The sequence below is a fragment of the Scyliorhinus torazame genome, chromosome 13 (genome assembly GCF_047496885.1).
Source record: "Scyliorhinus torazame isolate Kashiwa2021f chromosome 13, sScyTor2.1, whole genome shotgun sequence".
NCBI lineage: Eukaryota > Metazoa > Chordata > Chondrichthyes > Carcharhiniformes > Scyliorhinidae > Scyliorhinus > Scyliorhinus torazame.
Genome location: NC_092719.1, coordinates 29,561,240 through 29,579,673, shown reverse-complemented (window position 1 = coordinate 29,579,673; position 18,434 = coordinate 29,561,240). Strand labels below are relative to the sequence as shown.

At 49.8% G+C, this 18,434-nt stretch overlaps 1 protein-coding gene across 1 annotated transcript in view; it reads left to right on the top strand.

Annotated features, from left to right (window-relative positions):
- LOC140387795 (lithostathine-1-alpha-like) overlaps positions 1-17,453 on the top strand; it is a 110,786-nt gene extending 93,333 nt beyond the window's left edge. Inside the window, exons 5-8 of the mRNA XM_072470922.1 lie at positions 2,776-2,921; positions 10,693-10,833; positions 15,658-15,766; positions 17,246-17,453. Of these exons, the coding sequence (XP_072327023.1) occupies positions 2,776-2,921; positions 10,693-10,833; positions 15,658-15,766; positions 17,246-17,325 (476 nt within the window). The 3' untranslated portion in view covers positions 17,326-17,453. The remainder of the gene's footprint in view (positions 1-2,775; positions 2,922-10,692; positions 10,834-15,657; positions 15,767-17,245) is intronic.
- Positions 17,454-18,434: the final 981 nt, after the last annotated feature.

Below are 18,434 nucleotides of genomic sequence, written 5' to 3'. Positions count from 1 at the left end.
AGTTTAATAATAGATCCGCCCCTGCCCGTGCCAACCTAACAAGTGTCTAGCTTTCTAGCCTTACGGGCCCTATACTATCATAGAATTTACAGTGCAGAAGGAGGCCATTCGGCCCATCGAGTCCGCACCGGCTCCTGGAGAGAGCACCCTACCCAAGGTCAACACCTCCACCCTATCCCCACAACCCAGCAATCCCACCCAACACTAAGGGCAATTTTGGACACTAAGGGCAATTTATCACGGCCAATCCACCTAACCCGCACATCTTTGGACTGTGGGAGGAAACCGGAGCACCCGGAGGAAACCCACGCACACACGGGGAGGACGTGCAGACTCCGCACAGACAGTGACCCAAGCCGGAATTGAACCTGGGACCCTGGAGCTGTGGAGCAATTGTGCTATCCACAATGTTACCGTGCTGCCCATGCCGAGGTGGTTCCTCAGACGGTACAACAGGAGTGGAGGCAGCCTGCTGTGATTCCTGCCCTGGGACAAGGGTCCCTGTTGGCGCATGTTTCCTTGGGCGACCCGGCCTATATGGGTCCGGCTGCTGCTTTGGTGTCCCAGGTGGTGTGGTGCCACCCTGTTCTGCCGCTGTCCACCAGATGCACCAGGGACAGGGTGGGGGGGTTGAAGTCCGAGGTGCTGCGGTGTTCCGGCATCCTCCCTCGGGGTATCTGATAGCCCCCGAGCTACTCCATTGGATGGGAGTGCGAGTGGAGCCATCCCCATGAGCCCTCCCCTGCCACCGGGCGCTGCAGGTCCTGGAGGCCCGCTCTGGTTTCGACCAGGGTCTGCACGCTCGTGGCCATGCAGCACAGCGAGTGGACCATCTCCATCTGGCTGCGACTGTGCCACGTCAGCCAGTGACTGGGCCACCTCCCTCTGGGACTGGGCCACCTCCCCCTGTGAATGCCAGCCAGCGCCTGGGCAATGCCACTGATGGTCCCAGCCATGGCCTGCTGTGACTGGGCCATTCTGAGGAGCGCTGCAGCAATATCCAGGTGGCTCTGGCACATGGCTGCCTGTGAGAGGGCAGCCCTGTCCTGGGCCTCGGCCCACGCCTGCACAGAATGCCCCAGGCCTTGGACATGCTGATTCATAGCCGAAACCGTCGCCACCAATGCCTCCACTGCAGGCGCCAGCTGTGCGGTGTTGGCCTGGGTTGCACGCACGGCCGGCGCCACACCCTGCTCCTGCACGCGGTTGGACTCCTCCACCTACTCTCACAGGTGCTGGATCCTCGCCGACATCCCCTCCTATGTCCCCTGGCTCTCTGACTGCATCTGCACTGTGGCTGGGACTGGATGTTCCAGAAGCCCGGGACCTGTCTGGACGGCAGCTGATTCCTCGGGCGGTCCTGCCCTCCAACCGTCTGACCTCTCGGCTAATCCTACCTCCATCTGCTTGGGGGGGGGGGGGGGGGGGGGGGTACAAACAAACACAAACAACGACACCGTTGGACAGTTCAATGCCTGCAACCCAGGGGCTGGATAGATGGTGTCCTCAGTGGCCAGGTCACCCGACCATGGCCGCTGGCATAGATGCTAGCATGTGGGGCAGGGCGAGGGTTTGGCCGTCCTTGGGGGCTGGGGGCCGGGTTACGGGTCTGTGTTGGGGGGGGGGGGGGGGGGGGCACGGTTAGTGCCAGGGACATGGAGCAGCCAACTCACCCTGGCCGCCCTGAGAAGGTTATGCACTTTCGTCTGGCACTGCATGCCAGTCTGGACAATGTTGCCCACAGCGCTGACTGCCTCTGCCACCTGTGCCCAGGCATGGCAAACGGCGGCGCCTGGCGGCCTTCCGCCCGGGTCGGGGTACAGGGTCATCCTTCTCTCCTCCTCGAGGGTGTCCTGCTCATCGTCCCTGAACCATGGCGCCGCTCTCCTTCCAGCCATCTTGTTAGCTTGGCTGGTGTGAGTGGGGGGACCGTTGAAGGGCGTCTGCAGCGTCTGAGCCTAATGAGTGCCAATCACGGACCCGCCGAATCTGGCAGTGTTTTCCATGGAACCGATTGTGTTCCACGTGGCGACGGTGCTAGCCCATTTAAAGTAGCTGAATCGGTGCAGCTGTTACGCTGTTTTCTCTGTCGCAAAATGCCACACTTCCTCCGCTGGCGTCAACACTGAGTCTCAGATACAGAGAATCCAGCCCATAGTCTCCCAAATGGAGAATTCTGGCCAAGCTCGTCACCAATTAACTTAATGAGGAATTCAGGAGAAATGTGAGGATGTGAAACATGTCAACAGATGGCGTTGTTGGGGCAGGTGGCCATGATTCACTTGAAATGAAAACCACTTATTGTCACAAGTAGGCTTCAAATGAAGTTACTGTGAAAAGCCCCTAGTCGTCACATTCCGGCGCCTGTTCGGGGAGGCTGGTATGGGAATTGAACCCGCGCTGCTGGCCTGCCTTGGTCTGCTTTCAAAGCCAGCGATTTAGCCCAGTGTGCTTTAGGGAAACTAGATAAGCACAGGGGGAAGATGGGAATGAAGTGATTTGGTGGGAGGGTTAGAGGAAATAAACAGATCAGGAGAGTCATGAGGGACAGAAACATAGGCATTGACCAATTGGAGCAAACATTCTCTTCCTGTTCTGTAACCTCTCTATATTGTGATGGAAACCTCTGGTGTGTGAGCAGAGGATTAATGCAGTCAGGTGAAACCTGCCAGTCCCAGGCAGGTCTCGTCTACCATGTGCTCATCAATTTCTAGCCTCCTGAATGAGAAATGAACTGTGAATGTTGTGATTATTACAGCTTGTTTTAATCTGCAGCAACTTCTCCTCCGCACACTGAATTGCCGAATCGGCACCTTGAGAATGGTGGTCAATTGGGGAGAGGATTTTGTCGTGATGGCGTGCCTTACTTTGGCCATTGCTACAAATTTATTCCTGATACAAAGACTTGGATAGAAGCTGAGGTAAGTCCCTGGAACCTTTGTAAGTTATTGAAGTATTTGCTCCTCAATGTTTCTAAACATGACAAAACGCTCAAGGAAAACTTCTTGTTTGTATCTGGATCTTTCTGATTTACAAGTGTTCAATCCCCTGGTAATATGTAATATCATAGATTATCATAGAATTTACAGTGCAGAAGGAGGCCATTCGGCCCATCGAGTCTGCACCGGCTCTTGGAAAGAGCACCCTACCCAAGGTCAACACCGCCACCCTATCCCCATAACCCAGTAACCCCACCCAACACTAAGGGCAATTTTGGACACTAAGGGCAATTTAGCATGGCCAATCCACCTAACCTGCACATCTTTGGACTGTGGGAGGAAACCGGAGCACCCGGAGGAAACCCACGCACACACGGGGAGGATGTGCAGACTCCGCACAGACAGTGACCCAAGCTGGAATCGAACCTGGGACCCTGGAGCTGTGAAGTAATTGTGCTATCCACAAGGCTACCATGCTGCCCCTATCCTGACAGGCGGATGACAGCCAGATCGAGTAACAAATGAGTGCTTTATTAAACTATGCACAGAGAGTGAGATCAAGGCGACCATGTTCCAAGACTCCAAAATCCCAGCTAACTGGGAAACCCACGCTCCACTCCCCAGGGATCACGTGCATTTGTCAATCGGGTCACATTACCATCCAGGAACTCACCTCCTCAAAGGGGGACACTGCCCCATCCCTCTCCCTTTACGTTTCTGATTAACATTCTTCAAATAACAAAGGAACTATTTACAAAAGTATACAAGAAGTGTCTCTCAATATGGTCTCTTATAAGGTAAGTCAGTCAGGAGACTTCTTAATCCATTCGGAGCGACGTAATTCACTAATTCACTGACGCTTCAGCAGTAGAGGGATCTTTTATTGACCCTCAATGGGTTATCTCTCAATTTGCAAAAGGGTATCCATGCAGGTACTTTCCCAATTACCCCTGGAGCATTACCGAGTTTGCCCTCTGGGTAGCTTACTGCGACATCACTTTTGTCCATAACCATTCACCGACCAGCCTACCCTGGCCAGGTGGTCCCATTGGTTCATCCTCCCACGGGTGCACAGTAGCACAGTAGTTAGCACAGTTGCCTCACAGTTCCAGGGTCCCAGGTTCGATTCCTGGCTTGGGTCACTGTCTGTGCGGAGTCTGCATGTTCTCCCCGTGTCTGTGTGGGTTTCCTCAGGGTGCTCCAGTTTCCTCCCACAATCCAAAGATGTGCGGGTTAGGTGGACTGGCCATGCTAAATTGCCCTTGGTGTCCAAAAAGGTTAAGTGGGGTTACTGGGTTACGGGGATAAGGTGAAGACGTGGGCTTGAGTAAGGTGCTCTTTCCAAGGGCCGGTGCAGACTCGATGGACCGGATGGCCTCATTCTGCACTGTAAAATCTATGATTGCCTGCCAAGTTTGGTAATGTACGATCCAATTGCATTCTAATGCATCTGTCCATTAATAACTTGACGATGTAACGGCTGTGGCGACATGAAGTGTAGTTCGATAGGTGAGAAGGAACTGGGCCAGTCTAAGTTGTAAAGGGACTGATGACTGTTCTTTTATGGAAGCCTTGAATCTTTGGCTCTCTCAGCCAGTCCATTTGAAGCAGGGTGTTAGGGAGTAGTTTGAATATGTTGAATGCCATTAGCCCTCGTAAAATGTTGCAATTCTTCACTATTACAGCTGTCCCATTAGCTGAGACCAGAAGGGCTGTGACACGTTTGAGGATCTTCATTTTCATTTTCCAGGATGGGTGCAGTACAACAATAGCTTCCTCACGGCAGTGGGAACAACCACCCTTGCTCCCCATAATGATTCACCACCTTCACAACTTAGCTCATTTTCTTCTTATCTGAAAGGGTCACAGCAGCTCAGACCTGTTATCATAATGCCAGCTGTGAAGGACACGAGATAATAAGGGGTTCTTTTGGGTTCAAAGCTTGATCTGCCTTGCTGACACTGGCAATGTATCAAGAAAGTGCAAAGGAAGGAGGATCTCCTCTGGTACTGGTGGACGAGGTATACTCTGAGATAGGGGGAACACACGTTTGAAATGTGGGTGCCCGACCTAGGTTTAAACATGCACCCGTAGGCTGCTAATAATAGAACCCAGCATTGGACCCTGGCTGAAGCAATGGGGTGAATGGCCTTGTCATCCCTAAATAGCCCCAACAGGGGTTAGTACAAAGAACAATACAGCACAGGAACAGACCCTTCGGCCCTCCAAGCCTGTACCGGTCATGATACCAACCTTGGCCAAAACCCTCAGCACTTCCTAGTGCTGTATCCCTCTATGCCCATCCTATCCATGTATCTGTCGAGATGCCTTTTGAACGCCGTTAATGTCTCTGCTTCCACAATCTCCCCCGGCAACGCAATCCAGGTACTCACCACCCTCTTTGTAAAAACCCTCCTCTAAACTTTGCCTCACGACCTTAAACCTATGCCCCCTAGTGACTGACCCCTCCACCCTGGGAAAGAGTGCCTGCCCATCCACTCTATCCATGCCCCTCATAATCTTGTAGTGGTCAATGCCATCCATGGACGTATTGGTGGAACCTTTTGACTCTGAGTATTAAGGCTAGTCCCTCTTTTTCAATTTCGGAGTAGGCTTGTTCAGCACTGGTCAAAGTTCTCGAGGCATTGGCGAAAGGCCTTCGGCACCATCTTTCTACATGTGGGCCAAAACTGCCCCTATTCCGTAAGGTGACTCGTCGCTCTTAACGATTATCTATTTTGATGGGTCAAAATGGACCAAGAGACTGGATAACTGTAAAGCAATTTTAACCCATTCAAAGGCTTCTTTCTGACGCTCTTTCCAATACCACTCTGGTCCTTGTTAAGTAGTTTGTGTAAGAATGTCAACAATGTGGAAAGATTGGGAATAAATCTGCCGTAATAGTTTGCCATTCCGAAAAGGGATTTCAATTCTGATGTATTTTTGGGGGCCAGTGCAACCTTAATTGCTTTGATTTTCCCCTCCATAGGGTGCAGCCCTGAACCCTAACAATGTAACTTCACGAGCTTGGAACATACATTGTTTGCTTCTCAACCTTTTCTGGCCATCTTTAATCTTTTTAAGACCTCTTCAAGATTGGTTAGCTACTCCTCTTTGGCTGTTCCTGTAATCAGTACAGCATCTAGACAGAAAACCACCTTGGGTAGGTCCTGCAATAAACTTTCCATCATCACTGGAATATACATTGCACTGGCAGATGAGGGTAACCGGGTAGACTTGTAGAAGCCTTTGTTGGTGTTTGTGGTAATAAACTCTCTGGAAGGGAACTCCACTGTTGTTATGCATGACTCATATCAAGGGTAATTTACGGTATAAATCTTTTTTTGGTATTGGATACTGGTTTAATTTGGCTGCTGGATTCACATTTGATTTGTAGTCCCTACAAATTCTGATGGTTCCATCTGGCTTCACCACTGGCACGATTGGAGCTGCCCACTCCCAAAACTGCACAGGTTTGAGGATGCCTATCAAAATTCTTCTAGTCGCCTGAGTTCAGATTTATCCTTCTCGTTTAAGGCACGGGATGGATCAAGCTCTGAAAAACTTGGGCATGGCTTCTGGATCCCTGTTAGTCTTTGCTCTAAGGCCCTGTATCTTGCCAAGCCTGTCTTGGATAACCTCCTGATTTTTTTTAAAGAGGTCATGAATGCCTCCTTGGCTAACTTGGAAGGCTTTTAGCCAATTTAATTTAATTTGGCAAAGCCAATCCTGGTCCATCAGACTGTACCCTTGGACTCCATTGCTATTGGGGGAGTTGAGCTGACTGATTCTGGTAGCTTATGGTCATTGTGGCCGGTCTTAGGAGTTTTGAAGCTTCCCCGCTATTCATGGATAATTTGGCTGCTGACCTTCTTAACTTCAGGGGCTGTATGCCACCTTACGGTGGGCCCCACTGTTAGATGTTTAGCTGCTGTTGTTGTATAAAGAGTCAAAGGTTCTGCTCCTTTTCCACAAACACCTTTAATTTACTTCAACAGACTCTGTACAAAACTCTAACATCACATCATCTGACACAAAGGCCACCTGAACCCCCTTTACATATCAGTGTCAATTATTGGATACTTAACATAAATGAGACAACTAAATAGAATGTCCCTTAACCCATTACTTAACACCCACATCCATCTCGATTCTAAATGGCTGACCATTTACTACCAACACAATCCCAATTGGGGGCATCTTTCCCACTTTGATGTGGTTTGAGCTGTAAAATTCTGGTTGTTTTCGGGGTTATTCTCAACACTGTGTACTCGAGTCAGGTTTTGTTTTAGATGTCTCCCTGTGGGATTTGCCTAGTCTTGCATTTCCTCCCAATGTGCCCCCTCCTATTGGTGGCTTAACATGTAACTTTCCTCAATTTACATCTCTCATGGGCGTGATCTCCACGGCAACTGGAAGTAGTCTTCATAGCTCCTGGGCTGCGGACCAAATTCCCTGTATCTCTGTACTTTTGCCCTGACCCTCTTTGCCCAATGATTTCTATGCCATCATCCCTGGCGCTGTGATTGCCAGTGGCTTCCTGCCAGACCTGGTGGTCCTTGCCTGCTTTCATGCTCCAAACTCCATCGCCACTCTTTTGGCACTTTTCAGAGCCATGGCGACCTCTAAAGCCGCCTATGAGGTAACCTCTGCTTCTAACAATTCCTTTTGTATGAATAAACACGTGATTTGGGGGTGGTGGGGGGGGAGGGGGGGGATGGCGGGTGTTCACCTCAGTCATTGTTTGATGTCCAAATCCAGCCCAGTGCACTATTCGGCTCCAGACCCACACCTCAAGCCAGCCTCCATTCACTCAAATGCAAACCAGGGTGTGTTCTTAACACTGGCTGCTGGACCTTGATTCAAATTCAGATACAATTCAGCGGAGTTTGCATTGTACGCACTCCACCCATTTTCACCATTGCAGGTGACCAAACGTTTGATCAAAAATTGTACTTTTAAAGAATGTTTTAAAGGAGAGAGAAATAGAGAGTCGGGGAAGTTTGAAGAGGGAATTGCAAAGGTTGTGACCAAGGCACTTGAAGACCCGGTTGCCAATGGTTCATTAATTAAAAATCAACATTGTGCAAATGGCCAAAATTAGGGGAGGGTAGAGGTCCTGGCAGATTGTAAAGCTGGAGGAGATGAAAATGAAATGAAATGAAAATCGCTCCTTGTCACAAGTAGGCTTCAAATGAAGTTACTGTGAAAAGCCCCTAGTCACCACATTCCGGCGCCTGTTCGGGAGGCTGGTATGGGAGGCTGGTCCAGGGTCAGGGGTGAGGCCATAGTAGTATTTGAAAACAAAAATGCAAATTTTATGATCAAGACATTGCTGCTTCATGGCTTATGTAGCTCAACAACCAGGGGGATGATGTGTAGAACATAGGAACAAGAATAGGCCATTCGTCCCCTCAAAACTGTTCCCCCATTCAAATTGGCCATGGCTGATCTGGATCTTAACTCCATCTACCCACTTAGGTTTGAGAAACTTTAAGTACCCTTCTGTAATTTTCCTTTGACCCTCAGGCTTATTAAAGGAGTGTGTAAAATGTAAATGTCACCACAGGCTGCTCTCCCCTTTGAGAGCTGAATGATGGTGATTTAACCTGAGGGTCACCACACTTCAGGCGACGGGCAGGGTTGAGAAAGGAGAGACTTCACGATCACCTCAGCCAATACGGGAATATGAGCCAGCCAACCGAGCTAACTAAACTTCAGGGAGTGAGCACAGGGGGCGCGATTCTCTGAAATGGAGACAGAGTGTTCGCGCCGTCGTGAACGCCGTCGAGGTTCTCGACAGCACGAAACGGCGCCTATCCCAACCGATTCAGGGCCTGAAAATGGGCTAGGAGCGGCGCCGCGTCATTTACGCGCGCCAGGCCTTGGCGCCGCATAAAAGCGGTGCCGCATACATGACGCGGCTGGCGCCGCATAACTGGCGTCACCCGTGAATGCGAGGGTTGGCCGGCACCAACCCGTGCATGCGTGGTTGCCGTCCTCCCCGAGTCCGCCCCGCAAGAAGATGTCCGATGGATCTTGCGGGGCTGTGGAAGAAGGGAGGTCCTCCTTCAGAGAGGCCGGCCTGACGATCGGTGGGCATCGATCGCGGGCCAGACCCCATTTGAGCCCCCCCCCCGGTGCAGGATCCCCACTCCCCCCCCCCCCCCCCTGCAGCCCCCCCCCCCCTCCCCCCCCCCCCCCCCCAGCGTTCCCGCACTGTTCCCAGCGGCAGCGACCACGTGTGGACGGCGCCGGGGGGAACCCGCCGTTTTGGGCAGGCCGCTCGGCCCATCCGGCACTGAGAATCGCAGGAGTACTGGTGAATCGTCATTTTGGCTGTCTCGGGCGATTCACTGGACCGCGCCGCGCAAAACGCGATTGTGCCTATCTGGCCGCTTCCGTGAATCGCGGGAGGGCGGCGGACCGGCGTTGCGGGAAAATTTGGCGACCCAGGCAATTCTCTGAAATCGCGCCCCTTACTTCCACTACACTTTGTGTGAGGAAAGCTCCCTGACGTCACCCTTAAAGGTATAATACTAATTGTAAGGTTATGACTTAATAGTTCCTCCATCTATCTCATCAGCTCCTTTAAATTATGTTAAACATCTCAGTTAGTTCACCTATTAATCTTCTATTCTCAGGGAATACAAGCCCAGTTTTGTGCAATTTATTATTTACCCGTTTTAGCACCAGCTTTATTCTGCTGAATCCGCTTCTTTTAACCTTTAATCTCATTACCTGTTTGTACCTGTCCACGGCCTTGCAATGATTTTTTAAATCTCTCGGCTCCACCACAGTTCCTTGTTTCTCACCATGTTAATGATTACTCCAATTTATCTTTCATTAGGTCGGAAACAAAGTCATCTCATACTTCCCCACATCTAGCTCCATCTGAGACAGTTTATCAATGTCCCTTTGCAATTTCCAGTATCCAACTATGCTATTTACTAATGTGGCGACATCAGTCAAAACGGCTCCACCTTCCTTCATTCAACCCTTTAAAAATGTATAGATTCCAGAGCTCATTACGTGTCTCATCCTAAAACCTGCGGGCAACCCATTCTACTTACTCTCTGGGTGAAAGTTTACAGAACCCACCCCCCCACTCCAACTCCCCGCAGGTGGTTTCATGGAGGGCTGGGGGGAGGCGGGGGTTCAGTGCTGCCGGGGTTGAAAGTTCAGTAACACAGAATCGTAGAATTTACAGTGCAGAAGGAGGCCATTCGGTCCATCGAGTCTGCACCAGCCCTTGGAAAGAGCGCCCTACCGAAGCCCACACCTCCACCTTATCCCCTCAACCCAGTAACCCCACCTAACCTTATTTTTGGTCACTAAGGGCAATTTAGCATGGCTTGTAGGAGGAAACCGGAGCACCTGGAGGAAACCCATGCAGACACGGGAAGAAATGACTCCGCACAGACAGTGATCCAAGCTGGGAATCGAACCTGGGACCCTGGAGCTGTGAAGCAACAGTGCTAACCATTGTGCTGGAATTTCGATGTGATGGTTTGGAACTACAATGCGATTGGTTCCAAGTAATCAGTCGAATCAATGTGAGTGTGTCCCCATTCACTGACATTTGGAATCAGTCCCAATCAGGAGATCATGGACATAGCAGGAGGTTGTAGTTTTATTGTTCACGTTCTGCAAAAGAACAAAGTTTCAGCATTAAATATATTGGAACAAAACAATTGAATATGTTCAGTTGTAAAAATATCATAAGATATAAATGGTCTGTTTCTATTTAAAGCTGTATTGCCAGACTCTGGGTCCAGCCAGCCATCTTGCCTCCATACACTGGGAGAAACAGAACGATTTTGTTTTTGAGCTGATATTTGAAGCCAAACGATCTCATGTCCCCACTTGGATTGGTTTCAGTGACCTCTACAAGGTAACTTTTCTTATTTGCTGTGTCACATTGTTCATGGTAAAGAAATTATACATTTTTCAATGATATGTGTAGAAGTGCTAAGTTCCCAAAGACGAAGGACTTACAACAAACAATAGTGTATTCACTAGTACGAGCAGCTCTTACATGCTTGTACTCTTCCTGCGCTCTGCAGAGTAAGTAACCATGTCATCACGTGACCACCTGGTCCCCCTGCTCCAGTTGGGACAACTGGTGGTGCTGAGATGTAACAGTGGGGGCAATTTTCCAAGGCCGCTAGCCCCTGGCGGGATTCCCAATGGCCCGCTGCGTGAGGGCAAAATCAGAATTCTCGCCAGGCATCAAACCCGTTGCGACCTTCTTTCAAAGGACCGGTGCAGACTCGATGGGCCGAATGGCTTCCTTCTTCACTGTAAATTCTATGATTCCGGTCCCTAAAAGCAGTGATCAGACACCCTGGACACCAAGGGGGGGTCTTTCTATACTTACCTTTAGGATGCCAAAGGGGTCCATTTAGGAATGGTGGGGGTCGGCAGAGCTCGGGCTGGGCTGGAGGGGGGTCAGGTCAGGGTTCTTTTCTGGGTTGGGAGTCATGTGGCAAGTCTTCCCTCTATAGTTCTGAAAATCAATAAACTCTCTTTCAGCATGTCAAGTTGTAGTTAATCATAGAATTTACAGAGCAGAAGGAGGCCATTCAGCCCATCGAGTCTGCACCGGATCTTGGAAAGAGCACCCTACCCAAGGTCAACACCGCCACCCTATCCCCATAACCCAGTAGCCCCACCCAACACTAAGGGCAATTTTGGACACTAAGGGCAATTTATCATGGCCAATCCACCTAACCCGCACATCTTTAGACTGTGGGAGGAAACCGGAGCACCCGGAGGAAACCCACGCACACACGGGGAGGATGTGCAGACTCCGCACAGACAGTGACCCAAGCCAGAATCGAACCTGGGACCCTGGAGCTGTGAAGCAATTGTGCTATCCACAAGGCTACCGTGCTGCCTTGCTGCTGAGGCGTTGGACCAATATGATGTCTTTCAAAGACATCATATTGGTTCAACAAGTACGTCAAGTTCAAAGATCTGTCAGATGAAGGTGAAAGTCTTCCTTCTCCTATGTTGCAAACAGAAGTGCTTTTTTCACAGTCAATTTCAACCCCCTTTAACTTTTTCAAGCCTATGAGCATGCTGGAAAGCCTAAAAGTTTTCAATTGCATTGTTTACATTCAATTTCATGATTTATTGCCTTGTAAGCTTCTTGATTGATAGGCCCAGACTATCTCATCGGAAGATTAGCTTTGTTTGTTTATATATCTCTTTAAGGTCCATATATATGAAGTGCTTCCTCTTTTGAGCAGGTGTTGTTTCTAACCACTATTTTTTTCAGAGGCTGTGGCATCAGCGTTTCAAGGGTTTCAAGGCTTCAGAGGGAAGTCTTTCACCTTTTATTTGACAGATCTTTGAATTTGACGTGCTGGGAGACACCTCACAGGTTTGAAGGATACAGAGCGAAGCCTTCATCTGACATATCTTTGAACTTTGACATGCTGGTAGAGTTTAAAGGTTTTCAAGGCTACAGAGGGAAGTCTTGCCATACAACCCTATCCTGAGGATGGCTCATGACCTGAGCCCCTCCAGCCCAGCCAAATCCCCCCAACCATTACCAGCTCTGAAGGAACCCTTAGTACGCTGGAGGGAAGTGCAGAGAGGGTATTCGCCCACTTGCTTCTCCTCGAAGGCCACGGACACCAGATTGGCACTTCCAAGGGTTGAATCCTGAAGACAGGAATGGAGGGCCCTGAAGGGAGGAGGAGTCTGAAGGGGGGGCCATTGGCAAACCCATAGCGGGGTGTCGCTCACTTTGGGGAGGGCCTTGCCAGTGATGCAAAGTGGGGGGGGGGGGCTTGCTAACAATTGTGGGGGCTCTTTGAGGAGCGGGATCTGTCAATGTGTTGTAGGCCCCTCCCCTCTCAAGGCCAGTGCAAAACCTGCTCTTCTCCAAAAACATTTCCAAGTCCTGTTGAACAGTACCTGATTGGTGTTACCGGGCCAATGGGAAATGCATTGATTTTCCTGCTGACAGCAGCACTTAGCATTTATTTTGGTGAATCGCGGCTAGTGGACGCAAATATTAATTGTGTGCAAATTATTTTATAACATGCAGATTGTACAGGATAACAATACATCCTCCCCGTGTGTGCGTGGGTTTCCTCCGGGTGCTCCGGTTTCCTCCCACAGTCCAAAGATTATCATAGATTATCATAGAATTTACAGTGCAGAAGGAGGCCATTCGGCCCATCAAGTCTGCACCAGCTCCTGGAGAAGAGCACCCTACTCAAGGTCATCACCTCCACACCCTATCCCCATAACCCAGTAACCCCACCCAACACTAAGGGCAATTTTGGACACTAAGGGCAATTTATCATGGCCAATCCACCTAACCTGCACATCTTTGGACTGTGGGAGGAAACCGGAGCACCCGGAGGAAACCCACGCACACACGGGGAGGACGTGCAGACTCCGCACAGACAGTGACCCAAGCCGGAATCGAACCTGGGACCCTGGAGCTGTGAAGCAATTGTGCTAACCACTATGCTACCGTGCTGCAGGTTAGGTGGATTGGCCATGATAAATTGCCCTTAGTGTCCAAAATTGCCCTTCGTGTTGGGTGGGGTTACTGGGTTATGGGGATAGGGTGGCGGTGTTGACCTTGGGTAGGGTGCTCTTTCCAAGAGCCGGTGCAGACTCGATGGGCCGAATGGCCTCCTTCTGTACTGTAAATTCTATGAATCTATGAATACATAGCTATTTACATAGGGTGAGACACAGATTCAGCTGTTGCAGCTGCTGCAGAGTCCTTTGTGTTTCCTTCCCCCCCTTCTCCACATGTTGTTATGGAAAGAAGAAAGATGACGGCAAGTTGTAGGCTAATTCATTACGTAGTCCTGGAACCTTGTTGTTGGCTTGGTCATGTGCCCTGAGCATGTCATTCTGACAGTTGACTGTGCTCTAGATATTCTTGGGCTGGTGTCCTCAACATGGGCGAACTGGGGCATGCAATTGGGGTGCCCAATGGGTGCAAGACTTGTTGCATCGGCCTCAGGAGAGGCCTCCATTTCCACTGATGTGGGAGGCCTGTATTGTGGGGTTGAATGGCTGGAGTAACTGTGGTTTCTACTGGCGCTGGTTCCGATATCTGTAGGAGGTGATGCCGGTTTTGTGCATAGTGGGTTCTGTCTGAAGCTACCACGCAACTATTTGGGTGCAGGGCATAGTTATGTCCCACCGTACAATTGTCATGGCTGCATGTGGTATGGACCCTGTTCGTTTGATCAGGTGTTAAGAGGGCTGAGCGTTAATCCCACCCCCAGCGAATGGACATGTCTGGCAGGTGGTTGAGTTCAAGCCATCCGGAATACGAATTAACTAAGACCAAATGCTTACCATTCCATTCGAAAATGTCAGCTGTTGTGAATGACTATGGGAGACCCAGGACTTATGCAGCCACAGTGTTTTTTTTTGTTTTTATGACTTGAGTGCGTTGCACGGTGCACATCTGGAGATTTCCCTTTCTATGTCTGCATACATGGAAGGCCAGTCCAATGAATCCCTGACCCTGTATCTGGTTTCTTCCAACCCTGGGTGCTCCTGGTGAAGTTGATAGGTGTCGTACCTCTGAAAACATGAAGGAATGATAAATCGCTGACCATGCAGTATCAGGCCATCCTGTGCGGTTGGTTCATCGTTAATGGAAAGAAATCTGCGTAGTTTGTGGGGAAGCTCCCTTGAGGACTTTGGCCAGCCCCTCATGATGTTGTGCAGTTGACTGCAGGTAACGTCTGCCTCCAGGGCATCTTTGAGTTCCTGGATTATGAGAGAACAGCACCTCTATAGTCATGATGTCTATGTCTTCCTCACGATCTGCCTGGTCTGTAGTGGATAGGAAGGCTCTGCAACGGGAATCAGCCAAACACAGCTCCTTACGCCATTTAGAGACAACGCAGAGATTGTAGCGTTATAGCCTTAACATCTGCTGCAGTTGTGCAGACACAGTGTGAAGAGACTTTTTGAGGATGGTTATGAGTGGCTGATGAGCAGTTTCAATGGTTGCAGGATGACCATATATGAAATCATAAAATTCTGACAGGTGAAGAGGAGAGTAAGGATTTCCTTTTCAACCTGGGCATAATGGGTTTCAGCATTAGTGAGGACCCTTGATGCAAAGGCTTGCCATTCTGGATGCAGATTGCGCCAAGCCTTTGCAGGGAGGCATTTACTGATATGACGGTGAACATCAGAGTATTGGAGCACTGATGGGGCATGTCTAGTATTATGCTCTTCACTGGCAGCCAAGTGTTCTCAAACTTCTCCAGAACTATTTCAGGATGCTCTTTGTCCTCATCCATTTGAAACACAAATGACTCAAACTTCTGGACTGCCTTGTGGTCCACTGGACTTAGTAAGGAGTGAGCTTGTGCCTTTTTGGATTTATCCGATAATCCAGCACCGCAGTAGATGCACTGCTCCATTTCAAACTTGTCTGCAATGTTTCCATTGAATAAGGGCAGGCCACGTTGTTGTGCCATACTGTCAACTCCTTACACCAGGTATAAGTGCTGGCTTACAATGACTGGTGACCAAGGCCTTATAACAATAGTAATTTATTCACTGGACTGAGGAGCTATTTATACTCTGCCCGTACTCCAACGAGAACCCCCCTGCTTCTGTCACGTGACCTCTTAAGTAACCGCGTCAGGACATTAATGAAGAAAATGATATCTGCCTACCTGAGACATGAATGCATGATTTCATATTTCCACAGGAGGGGACTTTCCTTTGGACTGATGGATCTTCATCAGGTTTTACAAAATGGAGAACTGGTGAACCTAATAATCTGAATAAAACTGAAAACTGTGTGCATGTTTGGTCTGGTAAGATGATTTTGCGAAATGTGACAATGTCTTGTGGGGAAACAATTCCAGACAAATAGATCAGTGGGTGAGATTCTGAGTGGACTCCATGTGGTTGAGTTTTAGACTTTGACAGATCTCTACTTCCTGCCCCTCTGACAGTCACCTTCCAGGTAAAACTGTTTCCTGGGGGAAAGTACATGGGTCACATGCTGTGGATAAAGGAACGGTCACTGGGAGTGACACTAAAGTTTCTCCTTCTGCTCAATTGTGCGTCTCTGTGGGATCTGCAATGATGAGGTCAGACCAAGAGCAGCTTCGTAACTGCTGCACATTTACTGAGCTGATCCTGACACGGCCCAGGCTGCAGCCGTGCTCCCGGTGAGCAGGACACCACTCTGTTTATACACCATTCCCAGGAAAAAGATTCAACCTTCCTGTATCCAGCTAACTTCACTAATGCACCAAACATCCTTCCCCCTTTCCACAGGATTCAATTCCCAGATTGAAGATAATGTCACCCAGACAGATATTGGAAAGCTCAATTCTAATTGGGAATGTTCCAATTGTGTGAAGTCTGTGCAATGAGGAAGGAGACAGTTTAACCCCTGGTGGTGAGGCCGTGCTGTCCACCCACACAGGAGAATCCCACCCAGGGTAAACTCCGCATCTTCACTCCGGAACTGTCCAAACCCACACTGAATATCGCCAGGTTTTCAGGTTTCAGTGACTCACACGCACACTGATTGAAAACGGTGTAAGAACAGTAAATATCTCAGGTACTTTACAAAGTTCCTCAGAGGGCAGAATTCTCTGTTCCTGAGACTAAGTGCCGGTGCCAACGGCGAATCCGTGGGTGATTCATGACAGGAAAATCGGCGCAAACCCCCCCCGCAACGATTCTGGTACCAGGTGGGACACCCGCGGATCGCGCGGAAAACGGCCGCAGAATCGACGGGTCCTGAGCTGCGTATGCGCAGTCCTGAAAACATGGCGCCGGCCATGCTGGAACCCTAACCCGCCCACCCTGACCCCACAGCCCACCCCCTCGCCACCCCTCACCAATCCCCCCAGCCCTAGTAGCAGCCCCCTGGCTAGCGGCACAGATCCCGGATGAGTGTGGCGGCGGTGGACAGTGTCCACCGCCGGCACGCTGCCACCAGGAACTCGTCTCATCCGGGGCGGAGCATCGTGGGTGGGCCGGCGGATGATGTGCCAATGACCTTGCGAATGCGCGCAGAGCGCTTCCCGATGACGCCGATTTGGAGGGGGCGTCGTGAACCAGCGTCAAACGGCTGCCTGCCTCAGGTCCTGCATCGGAAACTATTCTCTGCCCGATTGCTGATTCCAATTTCGGCATCGGGCTACGGACAATCCCGCCCATGGATTAAGAGATGGGGAAAATGAAAAGACCTTGACACTCTCAAAGCAGAAAGAATGAGAACAATAAGCCAATAAGCTGCTCACTTCACTGAATTCAATCTTTCTTTCTTTCTCCAGCGAATACGGAAACTTGGAATGATGTGCCTTGTGATAGAAAATATCCTTTCATTTGCTCCTACAAGCTGCCCTGTGAGTAGAAGAATCTGGTGATGCTCCGTGATCCTGTCCAGGACTGGATTCAGTGTTTGATTTGTTTGTGACACAGTTACTGCCTCTGTGACTGTTCTTAGTCTCTCAGTCAATAATAAATACAATTGCATCATGAGCTGTGTGTTTGATGTGTGAGTCTAGTTTATAGCAGCCTTCCTGTCCCACTGTCGCTTCCTACCCAGCTCTTCACTCAATACCACATTGGGGAGGAAGACAGCACAGACTTGGATGCATTTTTAATTCATTCACGTGAAGTGAGCATTGCTGGTAAGATAGAACATAGACCATAGAACAATACAGCGCAGTACAGGCCCTTCGGCCCACGATGTTGCACCAAAACAAAAGCCATCCAACCTACACTATGCCATTATCATCCATATGTTTATCCAATAAACTTTTAAATGCCCTCAATGTTGGCGAGTTCACCACTGTAGCAGGTAGGGCATTCCATGGCCTCACTACTCTTTGCGTAAAGAACCTACCTCTGACCTCTGTCCTATATCTATTACCCCTCAGTTTAAAGTTATGTCCCCTCGTGCCAGCCACATCCATCCGCGGGAGAAGGCTCTCACTGTCCACCCTATCGAACCCCCTGATCATTTTGTATGCGTCCAAATGTAAGATCCAAATGTATTCCTCTTTGAGAAGGTGCTGATGGTGAGGCACCTTCTTCTTCAACTGCTGGAGTCCATTTGGCGATAGGGAGGGAGTTCACACGTTTTGATCCAGTGACAGTGAAACAACAACTATATAGTTCCAAGTCAGGATGCTGTGTGGCTATATGGGCGGAATTTGCCGGCTGTTCACGCCGGCGGAATATTCCGGTCCCACCAATGGCACACGGTATTCCCGGCGATGAGGGGTGCAGTCAACGGGGAAACCCATTGACAACGGCGGGACCGCCTCTGCTGAAAAATAGCGGGCTGCTCGGTGAGGGGGAACTTGCAGGTGGCAGTGTTCTGTCGCATTAGCTGCCTTTTTCCTGCAGGCGGGACAGGTCACAGATTTGGGAAATGCTGCCAAAGGAGCCGTGGTGAGTCACTGCAGTACATCTTGTAGAAGGTACACAATGTTGCCAAGGTGTGGCAGCGAATGT